Source organism: Calidris pugnax, unplaced genomic scaffold, assembly GCF_001431845.1.
Source record: "Calidris pugnax isolate Ruff unplaced genomic scaffold, ASM143184v1 scaffold219, whole genome shotgun sequence".
Classification (NCBI taxonomy): Eukaryota; Metazoa; Chordata; class Aves; order Charadriiformes; family Scolopacidae; genus Calidris; species Calidris pugnax.
In genome coordinates this window covers 8807786-8827226 of record NW_015094507.1, presented here as the reverse complement: position 1 = coordinate 8827226, position 19441 = coordinate 8807786, and the positions used below count along the sequence as shown (strand labels likewise).

At 37.1% G+C, this 19441-nt stretch overlaps 1 protein-coding gene and 1 long non-coding RNA gene across 6 annotated transcripts in view; one reads left to right on the top strand and one right to left on the bottom strand.

Moving 5' to 3' along the window:
* LACE1 (lactation elevated 1) overlaps window positions 1-19441 on the top strand; it is a 65783-nt gene that overhangs the window by 33175 nt on the left and 13167 nt on the right. The window contains exons 8-10 of the mRNA XM_014964585.1: window positions 8360-8442; window positions 11855-11925; window positions 12182-12282. Coding sequence (XP_014820071.1) covers window positions 8360-8442; window positions 11855-11925; window positions 12182-12282 — 255 coding nt within the window. The remainder of the gene's footprint in view (window positions 1-8359; window positions 8443-11854; window positions 11926-12181; window positions 12283-19441) is intronic.
* The window catches only part of LOC106901690, a 47452-nt gene continuing 31331 nt past the window's right edge, over window positions 3321-19441 (bottom strand). For all 5 annotated transcript variants that reach the window (XR_001414362.1, XR_001414363.1, XR_001414360.1 and 2 more), the window contains 4 exons: window positions 7587-7801; window positions 6360-6481; window positions 4470-4575; window positions 3321-3625 (listed from right to left, as the gene is read on the bottom strand). This is a non-coding gene — a long non-coding RNA (uncharacterized LOC106901690). The remainder of the gene's footprint in view (window positions 3626-4469; window positions 4576-6359; window positions 6482-7586; window positions 7802-19441) is intronic.

Here is a 19441-nt window from a genome sequence, read left to right as displayed (position 1 = left end):
TTACAAGTTAATTGTCTATTTTTTCTCTTCCTAGGGGGTAGCTGATTTGTAGCTAGACATTAAAATAAAGTTATTGAAAAGTTGTACAATAGATCGTATGTTCCTTGTGGTAGCAAGAATGGTGGGCTTTATTAGTTGTTAAAGCTTGGAAGGCTGTAATGTAAACTTGTGCAACTTCCATTGAATTAATTTTACCTCTAAATTTATCTCTGCTGAACTCTTCAGTTTAAAGTTTAAATGTTCTTGTCACAAGTGTAAGAAAAAAATTGATTTAAAAATTACATTTGGCAGTATTTCACTTCCCAGATCTTTTTGCTCTAGGTCTGTTTAAAAATAATTCACAAATAAAACACTTGTCATTCAAAATTAACCTTAGCATGATTAGTTTCATTGATAGCGTACAATATTCTCAAATGACACTTTGAAAGTTTTCCTTGAAATTGTGTGGTATTGGGGATTTTTTGATTGTTTTGTTACGGTGTTTACAATTCAAACAAGCATGAAGTTTCCAAGGCTATTGTAGCAATTTTTCCATATTTTGTTATTGCAGAAGAATATGGGGGGGAAAGACTGTAAAAACAACTTAGTTAACCCCTTAAAGCATTGTACTGTTTTGTAGAACAAATAGCCTTTTGTACTTGAAGTTGATTTGATCTGTGAAAGGCAACACCTGAATATCATGCAAGACTAAGTAATTATGCCTGATTGTAAGGGGATTTTTTTCAGGTATAGGTCACAGGATATTCAGTTAAGGTAGGGTATGTACAAAGCTAAGAAATATGCAGATTTTCTGTTGTAAGATTGTGTAAAAATTATTTACAGTTAATACTTGCATAAAGGTTAGAAAGGTTGATGAAGTGATATTTAGTTTTGCTTTACTATTCACTGCATGTCAGAATGTAATTATGACTGATTCATGAAACTGTCTTAGCAATGAACCATCTTTATTAAAATGCTGATCAAGACAAGAGCTGACAGTAATAAAGAATAGAACATTTTAGTCTTGTTGCTTTTGAATGATTGCTAATTACCCCAGAGGTCATGTATAGTGCTTATGAGGATTCATTGACATTTTCTTTAAAGTCTACTGTTTCAACAACATCTGAACAGGGAGACAAAAACTGTATGCACACCCAGCAACGCTTGGACCAAGTTTTTATCAACCACAAAATACCTGATGATTCCCTTTCTCCTTCCTCCTCCCCGAGTACATCTCCTTCCCACGGGTCTATGTATCAGAAAGTTAAGAGTGTTACAAACTTGATTTACTTTTTGTTTGTTTTTACTTAAACAAGGCTTATTTTAAGCGTGGAGAAAAGGAGCAGCCCTTTGAAGGCCCTGGCACCTGTACCATGCTTGCTTGTGACTTACTGGTCTGGTTGATCTCCTTTTAGAGCTGCACCAGAGGAAATGCTACGTTTCACCTCGTACGCTTCTCTCAGCAGGCTGTGGGTAGACCTGCCCAGCCTGAGTCCCAGTTGGACCAGTTTCACATTCTGAAACGTGCTGGTGGTTGTCAGTTGCTGATGACTTAGAGAGTATGACAAAGTTAAAACCTGTGGTTATGCTTTGTAGGTCAGAAATAACTTTTTCATGACAGGCCACGTTTTGGCTTGAAAGGGTTCTTGTTCTACCACAGTTATGAATCATTTGGGAAAATGCCAGTTGTAATGGTATCCTTTGGATGAATAAACCTTTTACTGAGGTAGCTTAAGAAAGAATTTTAAGAAAGAGGAAATAATATTCTGGTTAATAATCTAACACTACATGGAGTCAAATAATGAAAAATGAAAATGGTTAAGTCTAGCGAGCTCTGTTTACCTGAGGAACTCTTCCCCTGTTGCTGGCTGAGGGCTCTCGTCATGTGTCTATGTCTGGTGTGATGCAAAAGAATTTTTCTTTCTTAGGCTGGATCTAAATGTATAAGAAGGATGATTGCCAACAAGCCATCTCATTATTTTCTGATTTGCTGGAGGGAAGGAATGCTAGTGATCCTGTGTGGTGTAATGGAGGCCAAATCAGCAGGACAGGTGTGGGGTGTTTTTTGGATATATACATTTGAAAATGGAAGATGATACCTATGTGGAAATGAAGATTCCTTTTGCTCAGAGTGGTTAGAAGTTGCACTTCTCGGTGAGGCATGGCTTGGTTATTAATAGCAGGTGTTCTAATCTGCTTGTTAAGAACCACACCAGAGGCCAAGAGTATTAATTGTGGAGCTTTGCATGGCTGGGGATAGGACTGCACTCTTCTTTGCTCATATGGAAAGCGTACTTGATGCTGCAGATGAAGTGCTACCGCTGCATTTGTGGGTGTCTGGTTGACCTGAGCGTGAAAGGCTGAGGAAGCTCAGCAGGTGTGGGAATTAAGGTGACGATCATCTCAAGGTGAAGCGCTTCCATCTTCATTCCCCTACACCTTCTCTGCAGGCCCTTAGGTAGGGTTTATCTGATCCTGTGGGCTGACAGGATGAGCTGTATGATTTTATATGTTGTTTTTTATTTTTTTTTAATGGCATTAAAATTCAAGGCAGAGAACAACAATTGGGTTGACTTATGGTGGCCTTCAATAAGGTTAAGAGACATGTACTCACCTGCATTGTCAAGAGTCATGAGCTGATCACAGAATTTGAGCTTACAGGGACATGTTGTATTTAGTGCAGTGGATCACAAGGCTAAGTATTAGCCTTGTGACACAAGGTTTTGTGACACAGAGAAACACACGTCTTGAGAACTTGTTATCCAGCTAACTGACTGCCTTTTGAAATTTTCTAACACCTTTGTTCCTCTGCTTACCTATCTATCATGTCATATACTTTGATTTCTCGAGCAGTTAAACTTTTAAATGTCTACCATTCTTGATTGTGGCAACAAAGGAATATTAGAGGTGCTTACAGGAGGAAAATTGTATCTATATCAGTCTATATTTAATAACTTTCTACAGTAGGTATACTGAAAGTATAATTTTATCTATTCTGTCTGAAGATCATTGCTGTAGGTGTTCTCTCTGGAGTTGAGCCTTGAGGCTTTGTCTTTTTTCTTTCTGCAATAAAAAGTTTTTCTGCCACTTCAGTAGAAATGAGTGCATGATCATGCTGTATTTTTAACTTACTAATTGCGTTTTCAATTCTGTAATTGTATTTGTTCTTTGTATACATAAATACATAAATGACTTCAAAATAAATTGTATGACTAATTAATTTTATGCATTTGAATTGAATAGGGTAAGTCAGACTTGAAATATCTCAATAGAATAGAAAATCTGTTGGAAACTGTAGATGGTTCCACAAGAACAGACTAGAATAACTGTAGCTTCAATTTTAAGTATTTATTTCAAAAGAAATGTAGAAGTTTAGCCTAAGTAAATGAAATTTGAAAGTTTAAATCTCCATCTTAAAAAACGGAAACCAATAGTCAGAGTCGTGGCTTTGACAATTAAGTACTAACAATCTGAGCACTCCGTTAGTTCTTTGGCTGTTGATTAGGATTCCGTGGTGGTGATTAGTGAGTGTGAGGATGCAATCACATCTGTAGGGTTTAATCAGTCCAGTCCTGGAGAAGCTAGTCCAAAGATGGAGAGAGAAACTAGAACTTCTGTATGTAATCCTAGTAGGGGATTTTCCCTGCTGCAAAAAGATGAAGGGTAAGAAGTAGAGAAACTTACCTACACCCCCACCTATTCATCCATTTCTCTTGGAAAAAAAACATTTACAAATATGGACATTGTGCCCTCTGCACTCCTGTGAAGCAGATAAGGGCATGTTTATGTGTGTAGAAACAAAGAACCATGGTGAGTACCCTTGTCTAGAAAGGAAACCCCAAAAGGAAAACCTTTGGATCCCTGCTCAGCGTGTAGCTTCTTTGTGACCTTTCTGACTCTGGCCTTGCTTTAAGGTGACCGTGTGCCAAATCCCTCTTTAGAGCCTCTCCACCGGTATATTCTTAACTGGGAGGAGAAATGCTGCTGTTCTTGCCTGGGGGTGCCAGCAGCCTTCCCGTTCCGCCCTTGGGTTCCTGCTGTCACACCGTCCTCTTCTCTACCACCCAGAGCTCACTTAGTGTAAATAAGCGTTGCCTGCACCAGTGTTTGTGTGCTAGTTTGTTGGCATTAATTTCTTCTACATTGTTATTTAATGATCGCTTTCTTTATTCACACTTCTGTTTGATATTTTTTTTTTTTTGGTCATGTTATTTTCCAGTAGCACCTATAGATCTGCGCTCTACTGTCATAAATTCATGTAAGGAGAAGGTTGTTCCTACCCTCCAAAGCTTATAGTCTTAACAACAGCAATCATGTTTTAAAGGAATGTTTCTGGGAGTGTGTTGCTACACAGATTATAATGTTTTGTTCTAGTGGCAGGGGGCTGTGCTTTTAATGTGTATTTATACAGTGCCTGACAGAATAGGTGTGAGTGAGCTTTGAAGTGTCTCAGTAAAAATAATTAATGACCAACAGCAGTAGATACTTACACACATGAACCTGTAGAGGGATTAGGAAATTCTTGTGGCTGTTTTAATGTTGTTTAGAACATGGGCTCTAAATGGCTGGAGCGCTTTCCTGAACAGAGCCATCTGCCTGGAGAGTATGGGGGGAAAAAAAAAGAGAGAAGGAAAAAAGGGCAGTAACTGGCTTTGAGGTCCAAGTCAGTGGTTCTTGAGACAGTAATGGATGAAAAATATGACAGAGATTCAAAGTAAAATATAAGCAAGAATTTGAGTGGGAATGCTGGTTTGAAAAATAGAAGACAGAACTGTGTTTAAAAGATAGGACATAATTAAGTCCAAAAAAACCCCAAACCAAAACCGGAAATTAATTAGGAACATCCAAGGAGTAGTATAGTAAAATGCCAAATGTTTTCCAAAGGATTGAGTATTTCTCTGTTCCCGTTAACTGGCTTATATCATGTGTTACAGAAAACTATTGTATATCAATTCTGTTTTTCCATTTTGCTGATGTTTGGGTCAGTTGACTTTTGCCTCCTAAGGAAGCAAAAAATCAGTAGGACAACAACAGCAGCTGTATTTTATATATCTTTGAATGGCATGCTGCTATTGCCTTTCGGGCTGAAAGGATCTAGAGCCCAGAGTATCTAACATATTTTTAAAATAAACTATGTAATGTTATATCACGTTAGAATCAGTAGTAGTCATACACTGTAGACATACAAGAGAAGGTTCATAGGGAAAAGAAATAATCTTTCATTTAGGCAAATGTTTGTAGTGTACAAAGCTTACTTAAATAACCTTTTGAGCACACAGGCTCTTCTTAACTAGTGTCACTCATGATAGTGATTTTTCCTGAATAGTGATAATACTAATTATTTTGAAGAAAGAGAAAAGGGAAGGCAGAAGAAATGCGTCTACTTCGTATCTCTAGTGCTAGTCTTTACGTGTACAGTTCTTGCCTCCAGAGCCCCCTCACTGTGATGTTAAATCACGGAGTCATACAAGGCTGTGGGTGCGTTTCAGGAGGGGTAAGTTTGTAAGCAGAACATAAGTGGGCTGAAGTCCCATAGCACCAGTGGCTGCTCCGTGTTTCGGCAGCGTGCAGTGACCTGTGTGATCCGGGCCGGCATCACTCCGTATCCGAGTGCGCAGAGCGTCTGCCCTGCTCAGCCCAGTCGCTGCCAGCTGAGCCACAGGCACTGCTGTAAATATCAGCACAATAACCCTGCACCAGCTAGAGCCTCCAGGTGCGCTTTTTCTTCTTTCAGCCATACCATAACCACGCCACACTCTTCATTATATGTAGTTCTGTGTTCACTCCTCACTCTGTGTGCAACACAACACCCTGAGAGAGCTGGCAGAGTTTGCAAACCCATCTTGAAGGCCAAAGAGATGAGGCTGAATTAATCCAAAATTCCCTATCTGTTGTTTCCAGGCAAAAAAACCCAAAATGATAAACAGCATTATCTAAGTATCTGAAGTTAATCTGAATGATTTCCTATTAGCATAGCTGTAGTAATGTGTTTGGGTCTTTTTCGCTGCTAACAGGAAGAAAATAATACTTGAGCTAATCTACTACTTTGGAAAAACAAAACATTAGGTGGGAAGATACTGAGCATCAGTGCCTGGCAAGGAAGAAGCTAAGTACACCAGCTCTGCTGTGAAATTTCAGGAATCTTCCTTCTAGCCTTGGCTGCCAGACTGATGCTGAAGAAAAGCTTAAACATCCTCCCTCCCTTGTGCATATTACATGGCTCTGGAAGTTTTTTCTTCTGCTCTGTTATTCTCTTTCTTTGTAAGCTTTCATGAAAAGAAAGGGAATAGATTATAATAATATTGTAGCACCAATGCTATTGTGTTTGCAGTAGCCTTAGCCCAAGATAATGATTTGATTAGCATGGCTTTTTCACTTACCAGAATTAAAGATACGTGGATTTTCTTGGGATTCTGTGCTTTCAGGATGATTTCTTTTCACCTTCTTTCTTCAGCTGTGTATCTTTGCAGAGAAGTTGGAGGTTTAAAATAGGTCTAGAGCCCTCAGTAATAGCCAAGGGAAAAAAAATAGTACAATGAGTCATCACAGTCACTCCTGCAGATATTTGTAATCTATAAGTCCCATGCAACGCATTTGTTCAAAAAGGCCATTGTTCCTTAAATCACTGATCATAGTTCTTCTAAAAATTTAAGGGGTTTCTTTTTACTGCAGTGTAGTTGCTATAAATGAGATCTGACATTTCCAATTTTGATATTTGAATAGCCTCAAGGAGGCTCTGAAAAATTTGACACACAGAATATGAAACGCTTAACGAGAGTATTAAAGATAAACTAATAGTTCGTAGTGCAGTGAAGCAGCAGAGTAATTTAGTGGATTCTAGCAATCTAAAGAATTATAATGCTGTTGAATTACCTATCAAAAAAAAAAGTTTTATTGCTTTAATTTAAATTGTTGATATAGGTATATTTTCTAAAACATTAAAACTTTTCCTCCCTTTCTGTTATAGCTTCTTTTCCTTCTAGCTATGTAACATCCAGAAGTTGTATATGTTGGCAGTAGTAATAACAGATAAGCAGAGCTATTCCCTTTACCAGAGGGTGTAAAATCTGACTAGCCTCAGCAGGATGAAGAATTTTGCTCTCAGCCTCAGGCCTAGAATCAAAAAAAGCACCTTTTAGTGCAGTTGGATTTGAGTTTTCTAACGGAAGCAATTATTGTAACTACTTGCAGACATCTACACCACACTTGGAATCTTACAGGTTGTTTAAAGGGGAAAAAAAGATCCTTTTCTGAGACAATTCAGACATTACAAAAATGAAACAAGATCTCTTTGATACAGAGCTTTGTTTATTCCCTTTTATGCTTCAGTCTGTTTTGCAACAAGACTTGGCGGGGTCCATGTATTTGATGTTTGACTCATGAAATTTTTAATCTTCATAGTAGAGGGAAAAGAAAAAAATATTTTTAACTTAAAAGGTAGAAGTAGTTTCAGTTGTCTCTGTTGCTAGAATTTGATTGTGGTCTGCTAAATTTTTATTGCTCCTAATTTTCTATTTCTAAATATGTATTCTTTAATGTGAAAATAATTATTTTTACACCCTCCCCCCCAAACCAGAGCTACTACAGAGAGAACAAGTAATATCTACCCTCATTTAATTGCTCGTGCTTCCAATCTATATTAATTTTCTAGCTGATGGGCTTTGGAGAATGGTTACTTTTTTGTTTTGAATCCGTGAATGATTTCCAGCTTAGTTCTTTGCTTCGATAGTTGTAAAGGAGACTTCAGTTTTGTGATCTTGATTTCATTTTTGCAGATGATATTCTTCATGCTGATGGTTTATCACAGCATTGTATCTTCTCTCTAATGCAGACAATAACAAATACAGCTTTGGTTTGAGGAAAGCTATTCTCTTTTTCTCTTTTTTTTTTTTTTTTTTTATTGAAAACCACAAAGAGCCAGTGAGATGGCAGTGTTTGGGGTTATTTCCATTCATAGTAATTTTTTTTAATCTGAGTTTTAATTTTTGATATTATAAGACTGAGTTGTGTCCCCTTTTAACTTTAAATTCTATGTATATAAAAATCAGTAACACTCTTCTGTCCTGTCTAGCGCGGGAAATCTTTGACACCTGGGGAAAAACTACAAAAAGCTTAATACTGATATTCTTCTTCCAGAAGTCTGACATCTCACTAGCTGCTTTATCTTAGTTGTCCTTCTGCTTCTGGGCCTTTGGGTCAGATGAGAGTACTTTCTGAACGAAAATAATTTGTTTAGAGGATGGGGCCAGACTCTTTTCAGAGTTGCCCAGCAGCAGGACAAGGGGCAAAGGGCACCAAGTAGAACTTAGGAATTTGCATCTGAACATGAGGAAAACTTTTTTTTTTTTTTTTTTTTTTTTTTTTTTTTTGGTCTCTCTAGAAATACTGCAGCACAGTCCAGCTTGATTCTGGAATAGACTACAGGAAACGAGTGCTTCCTGCTGCTGGAAAACTCTACTACCTGTAAGTTGATCTGTAATATGGTATTTGCCCTCTTCTTCCTTCTTATTAGGCAATAATTCCCTAGTCAATGGGAAATGAAAAATGTATAGCAGAATTAGCAGAGTGTGACTTTTCCTTTCTTTGCCTTCTGGTCCATTTTGTTCAGCAAACCGCCTTCCATTATGCCTTGATATTAACTTCATTAAACTACATTTTCAGTATCCACACTAGCATCATTTATAATGTTTGAATGAATAAAAACTAATTAGATTTTTTGGGGAGGTGTGGTGTTTGGAGAACTGAAGTGACAGATGGTTAGAAAGTAATGAATATCCTCTTGTAAGAGATTGCACAATTCTCTTATAATAGAAGAACATCCTTATTGTATTTAAGTAATTAAGTATTTATTGAAATCCAATGACAAGGATTCATTTAATGTTGGGTGCTTCCAGTGCTGTGGATTAAAAAAAAAAATCAGCACCCTCCTATTTTGACAGATTGTTTCTGTTTATCGTGACAAAATTTCTTTAGCACTTTATTGTATATTTGCAGATAAACATATTTTAAAATACTTTCACTGTCCTGCTTACGGTTGCAGCTTGTATCTGCCTAATAGAAATATACTTTTTTTTTTTTAATACTTTGAAACCTTTGCATTGCAGACACTTTTCTGTCTTGTACTTGGTCTTATAATGTTATTTAATCAATGACAACTTGAGCAATGCAGACAATAACTTAAAATAAGATTTATGACCATTATATCTTTCAACCCAACATAAAATATTGATTTAAATATCATATTTCCATTAAGAAACGTGCAGCATTTTCATCAATGTGATAGATAGCTCAAGCGAAGTATGTCTGTATCACTTTATGAAGTTTTAGAAATTGTAGTTGTTTGTCTGGAGGGAGGAGTACTGCTTAGCAGAATTACGACAGGTCATTCTTCCTGCTTTGGGAAGGAAATGACAGAATTTTGTATGTGGAAAATGGTCCAAATGCACATACTTTTCTTGAGTACAGACGGATTAACTCTTGTTCTATATTCTTGCCTGGCTCTAAGTTCTTTTGTGTTCTGCTTGGAAGTACTGCTTGGAGCTGCTACTCTTATCTCAGACCTGCTCATTGTGGCTCTTGTTCCGATGTCTATGTAGCTGTCCCTCCTTATGGCTCCCCTCATTGTGCCCGTTGCACTCAGTGACTTGTTGTTCTATAATTGTGGAGAGCACAATATATTCTTTTCTCACCATCCATACTCTGGAGAAAGGAAGAGCACGTAGGTGGTTTCTAGCAGGTAACAGGCTAAACATGGTGCTTATGGCAGCAGCTCTCAGAGGAGAAGAAACATGAGCAAGCCCCAGAGGCAGTAGTACCCAGCCCAAAATATTTCATGGTGTTCTGCTGTAAAACTTGTGATTAAGTGAAGGGAAGAGATTGGTGATAAGTCTGTCTCACGTTCTCTCATTGGAAGAACGTTGGTTACCTCTAGAACTTGTGTAAATGATTAGGAAGCAGTGTGGGGCGGAGGGGGAATAAAAAAATCCCATCGCTGCCAATGGATATAAGATACTTGTTTCATTGCCCTTACTTTTTTTGAGGAAATTTTACTCATTCTTCTATTCAAACTTGCCTACTGGGGCTTTTAACCCTGCAGAACTAGCATAGAATGTGGGGATTTCTTTTTGTTTTGTCTTAAAATTGGATACTATGCACTATTTTGCCACAGATTTTTAAAATTACTTAGCAGTCCTGCGCTCAAAAGAAAATGTTCTTGTCCATCATGTTTACATTCCTCTATTAATGGTTATAGTATCATCATCAAGTTTTTTGTAAAGCCTCTTGATGCTTCATAATTTGTGTAGCCTTTTCTTCAGTTAAAATATGCAACTAAGGGTTGCTTAGAGCTCTTTCATACTCAGCTGAAAGCAATCAGTGTAACACAATTACAAGATTCCTGATCAAGGCAACTTCCTTGATCTCAGTCTCAGGTGTCTATTTTCAAAACAAACTTTCTTGGCAGTTGGGTGCAAGTATCTGCCTCCGCATCATATTTGGCTGTTTCTGCTTGTAGCCTTTACATCAAACTTTTTGATAATTACGTGCATACGCTTGTGCATATTCTTCAGTATATATGTGTTCCTTTTCCCCCTCTTGTGGCTTTTTTTTCCTGGTTTTGTCTGTTCATTTGTCATTTTGTCACAGGAAAGCAGCACACGAACATCAATTCTGAGAGAAACTGTGGTTTTTTGAAGTTACAGTTTTATGTAATCTATACAAAAAAGGTTTTTTAAAGTGTTTGAAATAGCACTTGCAGAAATTTGGGGGCTTTTTTCCCCAACTCTTGGTGTCAACAATGTTTGCTATAATTAAGCTTGAGCTAAGAAGTATTTATTTCAGTTCTGCTGTTCATATTTTTAAGGTGCTTAAGGCCTAATGAACAGGAAAGTAATTGTGTAACATGGTGATCATCACTTGTCCTTTAGCAGAGGTGTGGAACTGTGTGAAGCGATACAACTAGTGTGCAGCCATGATCTGTAGCAGCAGACTTTTCACACCAAATGAGGCCATACACACTTCAGTGAAGCATTTCCTTAACTAGAACTATATCCTATCTAGTTTATTGTCCACCGTAGCATTAATTTACTGTTTTCAGCCTTCAAACTCAGCTAGAAGTATTATCTATGTTCTCTAAAAATGAAACACGGAAAGGTGGGCCCTCTAACCTATTGAGGGACAAAAAAATATTCTCTAATCTGATTGATTTGTAAGTGAACCAGAAGATGAATTATAAACTTTACTTCAGCTCTCAGCATAGGTATTTTGCATTTTCACTGTCTGTGGTTGATCTTTTCCCAAATAGTACTGGGGACAGAGGGCTGTTTTGGGGACTGATAAAATTACTAATAGAGAGATCATATTAGTATTTTGAATTTCATAGTTTAATTTTGCAAATTGTTTCATCAATACAATCAGTTGACTTGATTTTTTTTTATTTTTTTTGTCCCCCCAAAAGAAAGCTGCTCCAATGTTTAATTCACAAAGTCCCCTCTCAGAAATTTCAAAGGATACTTCTTTAGGTGCTTGACTGCCTTGCCTTGTCTATTTGCTCTTATTTTGCATGCAAGATAGAGCCAGAAGCCTTTTTTCTCATTGTGTACACATAGTGTTAATGGATCTGCTCTGCCTGTATTGCCTCATTACTGGAAACAGCTCAAAACACAGAAGTCTTTCAGTGTATGCAAATAAGGCAGAATCATCTACCTGAGAGTTAATATTCTCTACTTTTAAGTGTATTCTAAATCTAATGTTTGTATTTAGAGCATAACATCCTGTTCTCTTTTTTATGGGCAAAAAGCTAAGCAGGCTCAGGCAGCTGTTTGATGTTGGCTTCAAGTGTTATTAATTTCATATTCTATTATTCTTTTCACTGTAGCACAAGTGAAGCTGATGTGGAGGCTGTCATGGATAAGTTGTTTGATGAGCTGGCTCAGAAACAAAATGATTGTACGTAAGTTAATTTCTCTTGAAAGAGAATACATTTAGAACACAATGCCCAATCTCCACTGACCAATTAATAAGTTCCATTGCTGTATATGGGTTGATGCCACACTCAAGTGGCAGTCATTGTATCAGCATTTTGTCTAATTTATGTGTTGAATCATGTGCTATTATTCATCAAGCTATGCATTTCCTATCTGTAAGAGATGAATTTTATAGTAATTATCCAGAGAAGATTGAGTCTTTGTTCATGTTCCCATAGTAACTAGACCAAGGATTCTAAAAGTGCAAGGCAGAGAGCTGAGGCTGAATAAAGCGTGTGGAACCATTGCAGACTTCACGTTTGAAGAGCTGTGCGACAGAGTGAGTACCCAGTCAAATCTAGATCTGTTCACGCTCAGACTTTTCACAGGTAAAAAAAGAAAGAACAAACAAAACCCCAAACACAAAAACTCACTATTTTCCCGAGTCGTGCTAAATTAAAAAGAATTTTTTTATCTTGGCAAAAAGATTTTGAATTTAGCAGGAAAAAAGCCATCACCTCCTCCCCAAATGAAAAATAATAATTTTATTTTTATGACACAATAAATTGACTCAAGTATGATAGTCTTCAAAAATCCTAATATAGTATGTGTCTGGGCTAACATCATTGATGGAATATTAGTAGTCGCAACATATTAATATGTAAATAGCATTCAAATACTATTTTTAAAATCTGGGGTTTAAGTTGTTGCTCAAGCAAAGGTGAGTAATGCTGGCACCACTAGAGTAAAGCTGTTGTTGCATGCCTCAGTTGTGAGTGACTAGTTCTACAAGGGCTGCTAAGTCCCGGCCTTCTTAGAATTTGCCCAATTTTGCTAAATACTGCCAAATTTTCTGATTTGGCAGTATGTGATTCCTGAAAAGCTTTCTTTGTATATGACCGCCAGTGAGTTTGAAGACAGTCCCCTAGAAGTTGCGTTGTACTTCAGTGACTTCTTTGCTGACACCTGAATTTATTGTTAAATGATGACAACCCTGAACTGGGCTGATAGCCTCTTTGATTCAGGATGCTGGCCAGTCATTTGGTTAAAACATTATGTTTTCACTTTCTTATAGCTACCAAGTTAGTAACTATTTGGACAGAAATTTCACTGGTTTTGTTTCAGACCTATGTTTTAGTCTTTGATTTTTAGTTTTCAGACAAAACCAGTTAGCTGTTTGTGAGAATGGCTGTGTGAGTCATGGGTAGTACTGCTTGCTTCTCACTAAAAGTTTTGAGATGTTTTCTTCATCGTGCCTCTTAATGTATGAGGAAACTATGCTGACAGCAGATGGTTGTAAAATTCTTTAGTCCAGTAAATGTCTTATGTACTTAAATAGAATGATAAATTGCTTTTATGGAGAAGTGCTCTGGTGGGTAACATGGCAGCAGCCACTATCTTGGATCTGAAGGTTCTGATCCTGTTGAAGAATTATATGAGGTTCATAAAGAATTATATGGGTTTCAGACCATCTTGGTGTAACAGAGCTGAGTTGCTTGGGTTTTGTTCAGGACAAGTAAAGAGAATACTTGTAAAATGTCAAATATCATTTAACAGTATTGTTCTTACACTGATCGGCCAGGATGTGGGAAGTCATACTGGCCCAATTCAGATACCTTCTGCAGGTGTGTTATGATAGTCTGTAATGGAACAATCACATGCTTAAAACTAAAATGACACAGCAGACAATAAATGTTTTCTTCAATAGCTTCCTCGGTCATCGCTTAGTTTCTTTGCATGTGCCTCCATTTCTTTCTACCTTTAATTATTATATACAATTATTTCTTTTGCCAGATTTTTTTTTTAGCTCACTGATGTACCTTCATAAATATTACATGAGTGTATTGGTAAGGTAGCATCACTGTGCTCACTTCATTTGTAGAGAAAAAAAGTCATGAAGTTCAGACTTGTCCATTCAATTTGGATGAATGGCTTGAGTTGCCTCTAATATGATTTTTTTTTTTCATGAATGTAAACTTTTATAGGGCTTCGTAGCAATAGTAAAAAAATCCCATCAGTCTAAGCTGCATTTAAGACTTAGCCTGCCCTGTTGCTCAGTTTGCCTGCCCTGTTCCCTTTAAAATCTGCTGAAAGGCAAAAGAAAAATTCAGTTGTCAAACCATGAAACCATGTTCTTTTTTTCATGAAATCTTTTAACTCTTCAGTGGAAAAAAATTATACATGCAATATCTCTTTTTAGCAGAATGAGAAGTCATTCCCACTAATGCCACAGAAGGAAAAATAGGTAGGATCCAGAAGAGTGCACTGATGGTTCATAGCAAAAAAAAACCCAAACCCACAAAAAACCAACCAAAGTCAGGAAACATTTAATATGACAGGAAGTATAATGTTATTCATATATATTCAAGTGTGCCAGCTAATACTGGGAACTATTTGTGGAGAGACAGCTGTAGGAGACATCACTAGAAGGTATTTGGTACTGCTCGTGGTACCAAATGGTAGGTGAGGTGACAGGCATCATGAGTAGAGCTATTAAGAACAGGGAAACCAGGAGGCTGAGAAAGATGTAATGAAAAGGAAGATCCACAAAAGAAAACACTGGAGGGGAATTTGTTGATTTGGGCTGAGTGAGTCTGCAGGTTTCTTTGTGCAGAACATGGGGTCCAAATCCCATGGGAAGGCAGATTGTGTGAAGGGGCACGGAGCGGGGAATCTTCCTAGTTGGAGCCTGGAGCAACCAGGAAGGGAAAAACTGACAGCCCAAGCAGAGCGTCCTAGGCAGAGAAATGCAATTCAAAGTTAGGGTCGTAGGAGCCGATTAAACTTAGAATTGTAAAGAAGTTTTGCAGTTGGTTTTATATCAGTGATAAGACCCTGGTGACAAGCATGAGAAATGGGAAATTCTCAGTAATGGGGAAAATTGAGATTTAATTGATATGAATTGTCCCACAAGGTTTCAATAATAAGAAAGTGAAATCAGTGCCTACAGCCTACTTAAGGAAAGAGTGGCTAAAAGGAGTGGAGGACAGTATGCAACATTAAAGACACTGGTACCTGCCTTAAAGTTAATTAATACAAGGATCTTGAATACATATCAATCAGTCTACTAATTAACAAACCCAAGAGGGTAGTACTCACAGGGGTCTATTGCAAATTGAATGAGGTACGTTGCTTCTTGAGCACTTGGCTATAAAAAGCATATAAAGAAAAAATACCGTTGTATGGGAAGCTTATACTGTAGATGAAATGCAGAAAATGGTGAAATGTAATTAGCCTGAAAATTGCAAATGATAATTTTCTAGCATAAAATGTACTGCCTGCAGTACAAGGTCATTTGGTTTGAGCAGCTTTATGGAAGCTTACAGTGAGGAATTAATCTAGAAATCTGTGTTGCATAGGGACAGTCTTCTCCATAATTTTCTAACATTCAGTGTAACCAAAAGATACTTCTGAACAGTAAAATTCCATATTAGAGTGTTCAGGAAAAATGATTTTCAAAAGCAAAGGGGAGATATGACCAAAACTAACTTGAAAGGTAAGTGTAATCAACAACAACAAAAAGAACAAGAAGGACTTTTTGAGGAAGAAGATAGTAAAAGTACGTCCTGTGTCACTGTCAGGACAGAATCAAGGGGGTGTGTGTCTGGAGGGGGAGCAACAAAAACAAGATGCTGTGTGCAGGTTTTTTTTCTCAGCAGAACTGAGATTTTGGGGAGGAGGAAGGGGGTTTGCTCTGGATTTTGCAAATCTAAGCAAACACAAAATTTTACATCTAGAAATTTGGAACAGAAGTCATACCTACAGGAGGAGGAGACTGTGTCCTGGGCATAGGGACTTGGAAATAGATTTAAGCGTTGTAATGCACAAGCAGCTCAAAAGAAGCTTGTGGTCTAGTGGTAGAGCATTTAGACCTAATTCCATCTGGGATGGGTAGAGTGGAAATAAACAGGAGGGTAGAAAGATGATTGTAATTTTGAAAACATCTCAGATTGATGGCAGAATGTTAGGTGTAGTTTTGACATCAGAATTTTAGAGAAGACATTGAAAAACCTGAAGAGGCTGTTGAAAAAGCCATGAATAATTTGAGCTGGAGAATTTGTGCCCTCAGATGACAGACTTACAGTTCAATTTGTTCAGCTTGTCAAAAAGAGGACTGGAAGATGAACATTTTATAACGTACAACTGTTTTCACAGGACAAAAATATATACAGGTATTAATGGGCTTCTAAATCTAGGAGAAGGCGCCGTAATGAAAACCAGAGGCTACAGAGAGATTCAGATTTAAAAAAAAAAAAAGTGCACACATTTGAAACAGTGAAGGAAGTGGCAGAACCTCTTTGTACTGTGTTTCAGATCAAATCCAGGTGTCATTTTAGGAAGAATTTTATGAGCTAAGTACTGGTTATTAGGCTTAGCTGTCTCTAAAATTCAGGAAATTGGAGGGTCTTGCAATCTGTTCTGTCCTTAAACCGTCCGAACCGAGGGATGTGAGAGTCAGGGTGCACGCTGCCTGTTGGAGACGGTCTCACTGCACCCGCAGTACGAGCTGATCAGCTGGCAGGGGAACGTGCCTCGTCCATCTGGAGGGGATAACCTGCTCTCAGCACCTTCATCCTTTGGGAGCAGACAGTACTTAGTCTATTGATCCGTGCATTTTTCCGAGGTTTGTAATTTCCTTGGATTTGAGTGGGGTTTCACAGGACATATAAAAGACGTTTCCATGATACCAAGCAAACTTTCTTCTAAATTTTAAATTCCTGGTCCACAGCATGGAAGCACTCTAACTTCTCACTGAGCCACTGCTAAAGGAAAGTCTGGCTTGAGCAGCAGGGTCTATGATAGCCCTACTGTCAGAAATAGAGCAATGGACTGAAACTTTTATGAATAAATATTCAGTCACACACAGAGATGTGTGTCCACATGAAGTCAATTTGAGGCATCCATTCAGAATGGGAGAGTTTTGAGGTGAAAACTAGTTTCATAATAGAAGGTGGATATCTACTCTGGTTAGGCTTTTGTTTATGTTTCCCATTAGTAAATACAAGACAGCAAGAATTTTGTGTGTGTGTGAAAAAGTTTACATTGTCAACATCTTCTGACAGAACAACTCAAAATATCATACAATTTGATGTAGTTAGCACAGTTAATTGTGGTTAAATTTATTCCTTTTGTATTTGGTTCAAAATTCCAAAACCAGTATGTAATTTAAGGTAGAGGGATTAGTGAATGTAATGAAGGGAATCAGTTGTTCTAGGAAGTTATTTTTGATTGCAACGAATTGTTGGAATAATATTTTGGACACTGTTATTTTTGAGTTTTCTGAAAGTGGTATATACCAGTGCTTGTGTGATTCTCGGTAGTCATTGTAGCATGATCAAACAACAGTGTAGTCAAAACTTGACAAATCGATTCCTTTGGCCATCTATAACCTTTAATGGTTCCAGAAAGAAGAATTTAAGTTTTGCAAGCATCAGTGTGTGAAAGGTTGAATGCTTTTGTTATATTTGAGAAATAGCTTATCACCCAAAGGACTCTGCTTTCACATTGCTGTGACAATATGTCTTCTGTGCTGTAGGATTAAGGAGATGTGTTTGAAATTGGTCAAATGATTATTTATTTAGACTGTAACTTCTGTAATGTGCAATACTTCATCTGAACAGTCTGTGAATCTCTTTTCAAATTCAATTATGTTTGTTTTGAAATAAAATTAAAATTCTGTTTTAAAAGGAAATAATAAAACATTTTCCACTTTGGTATCGCATGATTTCATGAAATGTCAGCCAATAAATAATAGATGAAAATAGCAAATCAGCAATTTGTAACTTCATACTATTTGAAGCAGTTCCTAGCTTTAAGTAGAATTTCCAAAATAGCTGCTTTTGTAATTAATACCTAATGGCTTCGGGAGATAGAATTAGTGCCCTGCTAGTGTTATAGTCTGTGTTTTATTTTTTCATGTGTTAGCATCAATTTTTTTTTATGTCAAGAAAATTACAAGGTATTTCTGCATTAAAAAAAAGTGCATCAGAGACTGGTAATTACAAGTTGCCCTTTAATACTTCTAAAAATAAAATACAGAGAATATATTGTATGCAGTGCTGGTGCAATATGCCCTTGGCATGGTAAGAAGCGTGTTGTTACATTATTGTTGACAGCAGTTCTTAATTTCCCAAGTTTTAGGTAATTTAGTTAAGATCAAATCTGTACACTTAGCTTTTTTTTTTAGCTTTACTGTCTTAGGTGGACACGTGGAAAACTAAAAAATGCTGGATGAGAGGGTACTGATCTTTTTTAGTTGCTGTAGAGCAAAATGAGAAGTAGTTTTTCAGTTGTGACACACCAGGGTTTGTGGTCATGTTTGTCGTGGCGTGAAAGTAGACACCTACTAGAATGGAGTCCCGTAAACGTGTCTCTCCAGTGTAATCATCCAGGAGAACTATGGTTGGGTTTTATCTTATGTTTGTTATCATCTTTTCTAAGGCCCCATACAATGAACAAATGTAGCCAGAGAAAGCTGGTAGAGGCAACAAACAGAATATTAACATATAGTTACTGAATTTTAATGCTAATGTTATCTTCCTCCATACTTTGTGGCCTTTAATTAATTTCCGCCTGTCATTTTCTCCATCTATACAATGAGGAGTAAGTTTACCAATAAAGTTAGATTGTTGTAAAAGATTATTAGTTACTGTTTTTCATTGAGTTACTGGGTGAGTAAGATTGCCACAATAGTGGATTCTAAGGAGCTAGTTCTTGACAAGCAAATACAGTTTATAATTGTCCTTGACAAATTATAGAAAGCTTTTTGGATGGTCAGATCTGATAATTTGAACTCAACAGGCTTATAAAAAACTTTTTTTTCCAAATCCCTTTTCTCGGCAGTTTATATATATGCAAAGTTCAGATGAAAATATTTTTAAAAATCAAATGTACATATTAACTTGACTTTAACAATATCCTAAGTGAGCAATCATGCAAATGTCACCCTGCCCCATCAGAGTAGTTTCATTTCTCTGTGTTTACACATAAAGGTCAGTGTTCATCACGCCTTAAAAAAAAATCACCTTCTGCCAGTCCTCTTTCTTCCCTTCTGTTTTAAAATTTTGCTTAAAAACTTGTAGTTGTGACAGCTTGGCTTCAATCTCAATCTCGTATAAATAATTTAGACAACAGAGTACCTTATATGTAGTCTTCCAAGGTCCTAATGGAATAAGGAGCTTCTGTCTCTCTCAGAATATTATCTTTTTAAGCCTTCCTCTCGCTTGTGCGTAGCAACTGCTGCCCTCTGCTGGGAATGCTGAATTTTTAGTGTACTCAAATACATTTTAGCCTCTTTACAAAGGTTGAATAACTTTGTTTCATGGAGACTGTACTGTTTTCATTAGGTAATTAAATATATCCTTTCATCCAGCTGCCAAGTAGCAATGAACATAGTGTCTTAACGTTATAGGAAGGCATATATATAAAATGGATTTTTATATGGGTATGGTCAATGGGTAAACTAAAGAACAAAGATACGTAAAATGCAAAAGGTTTAA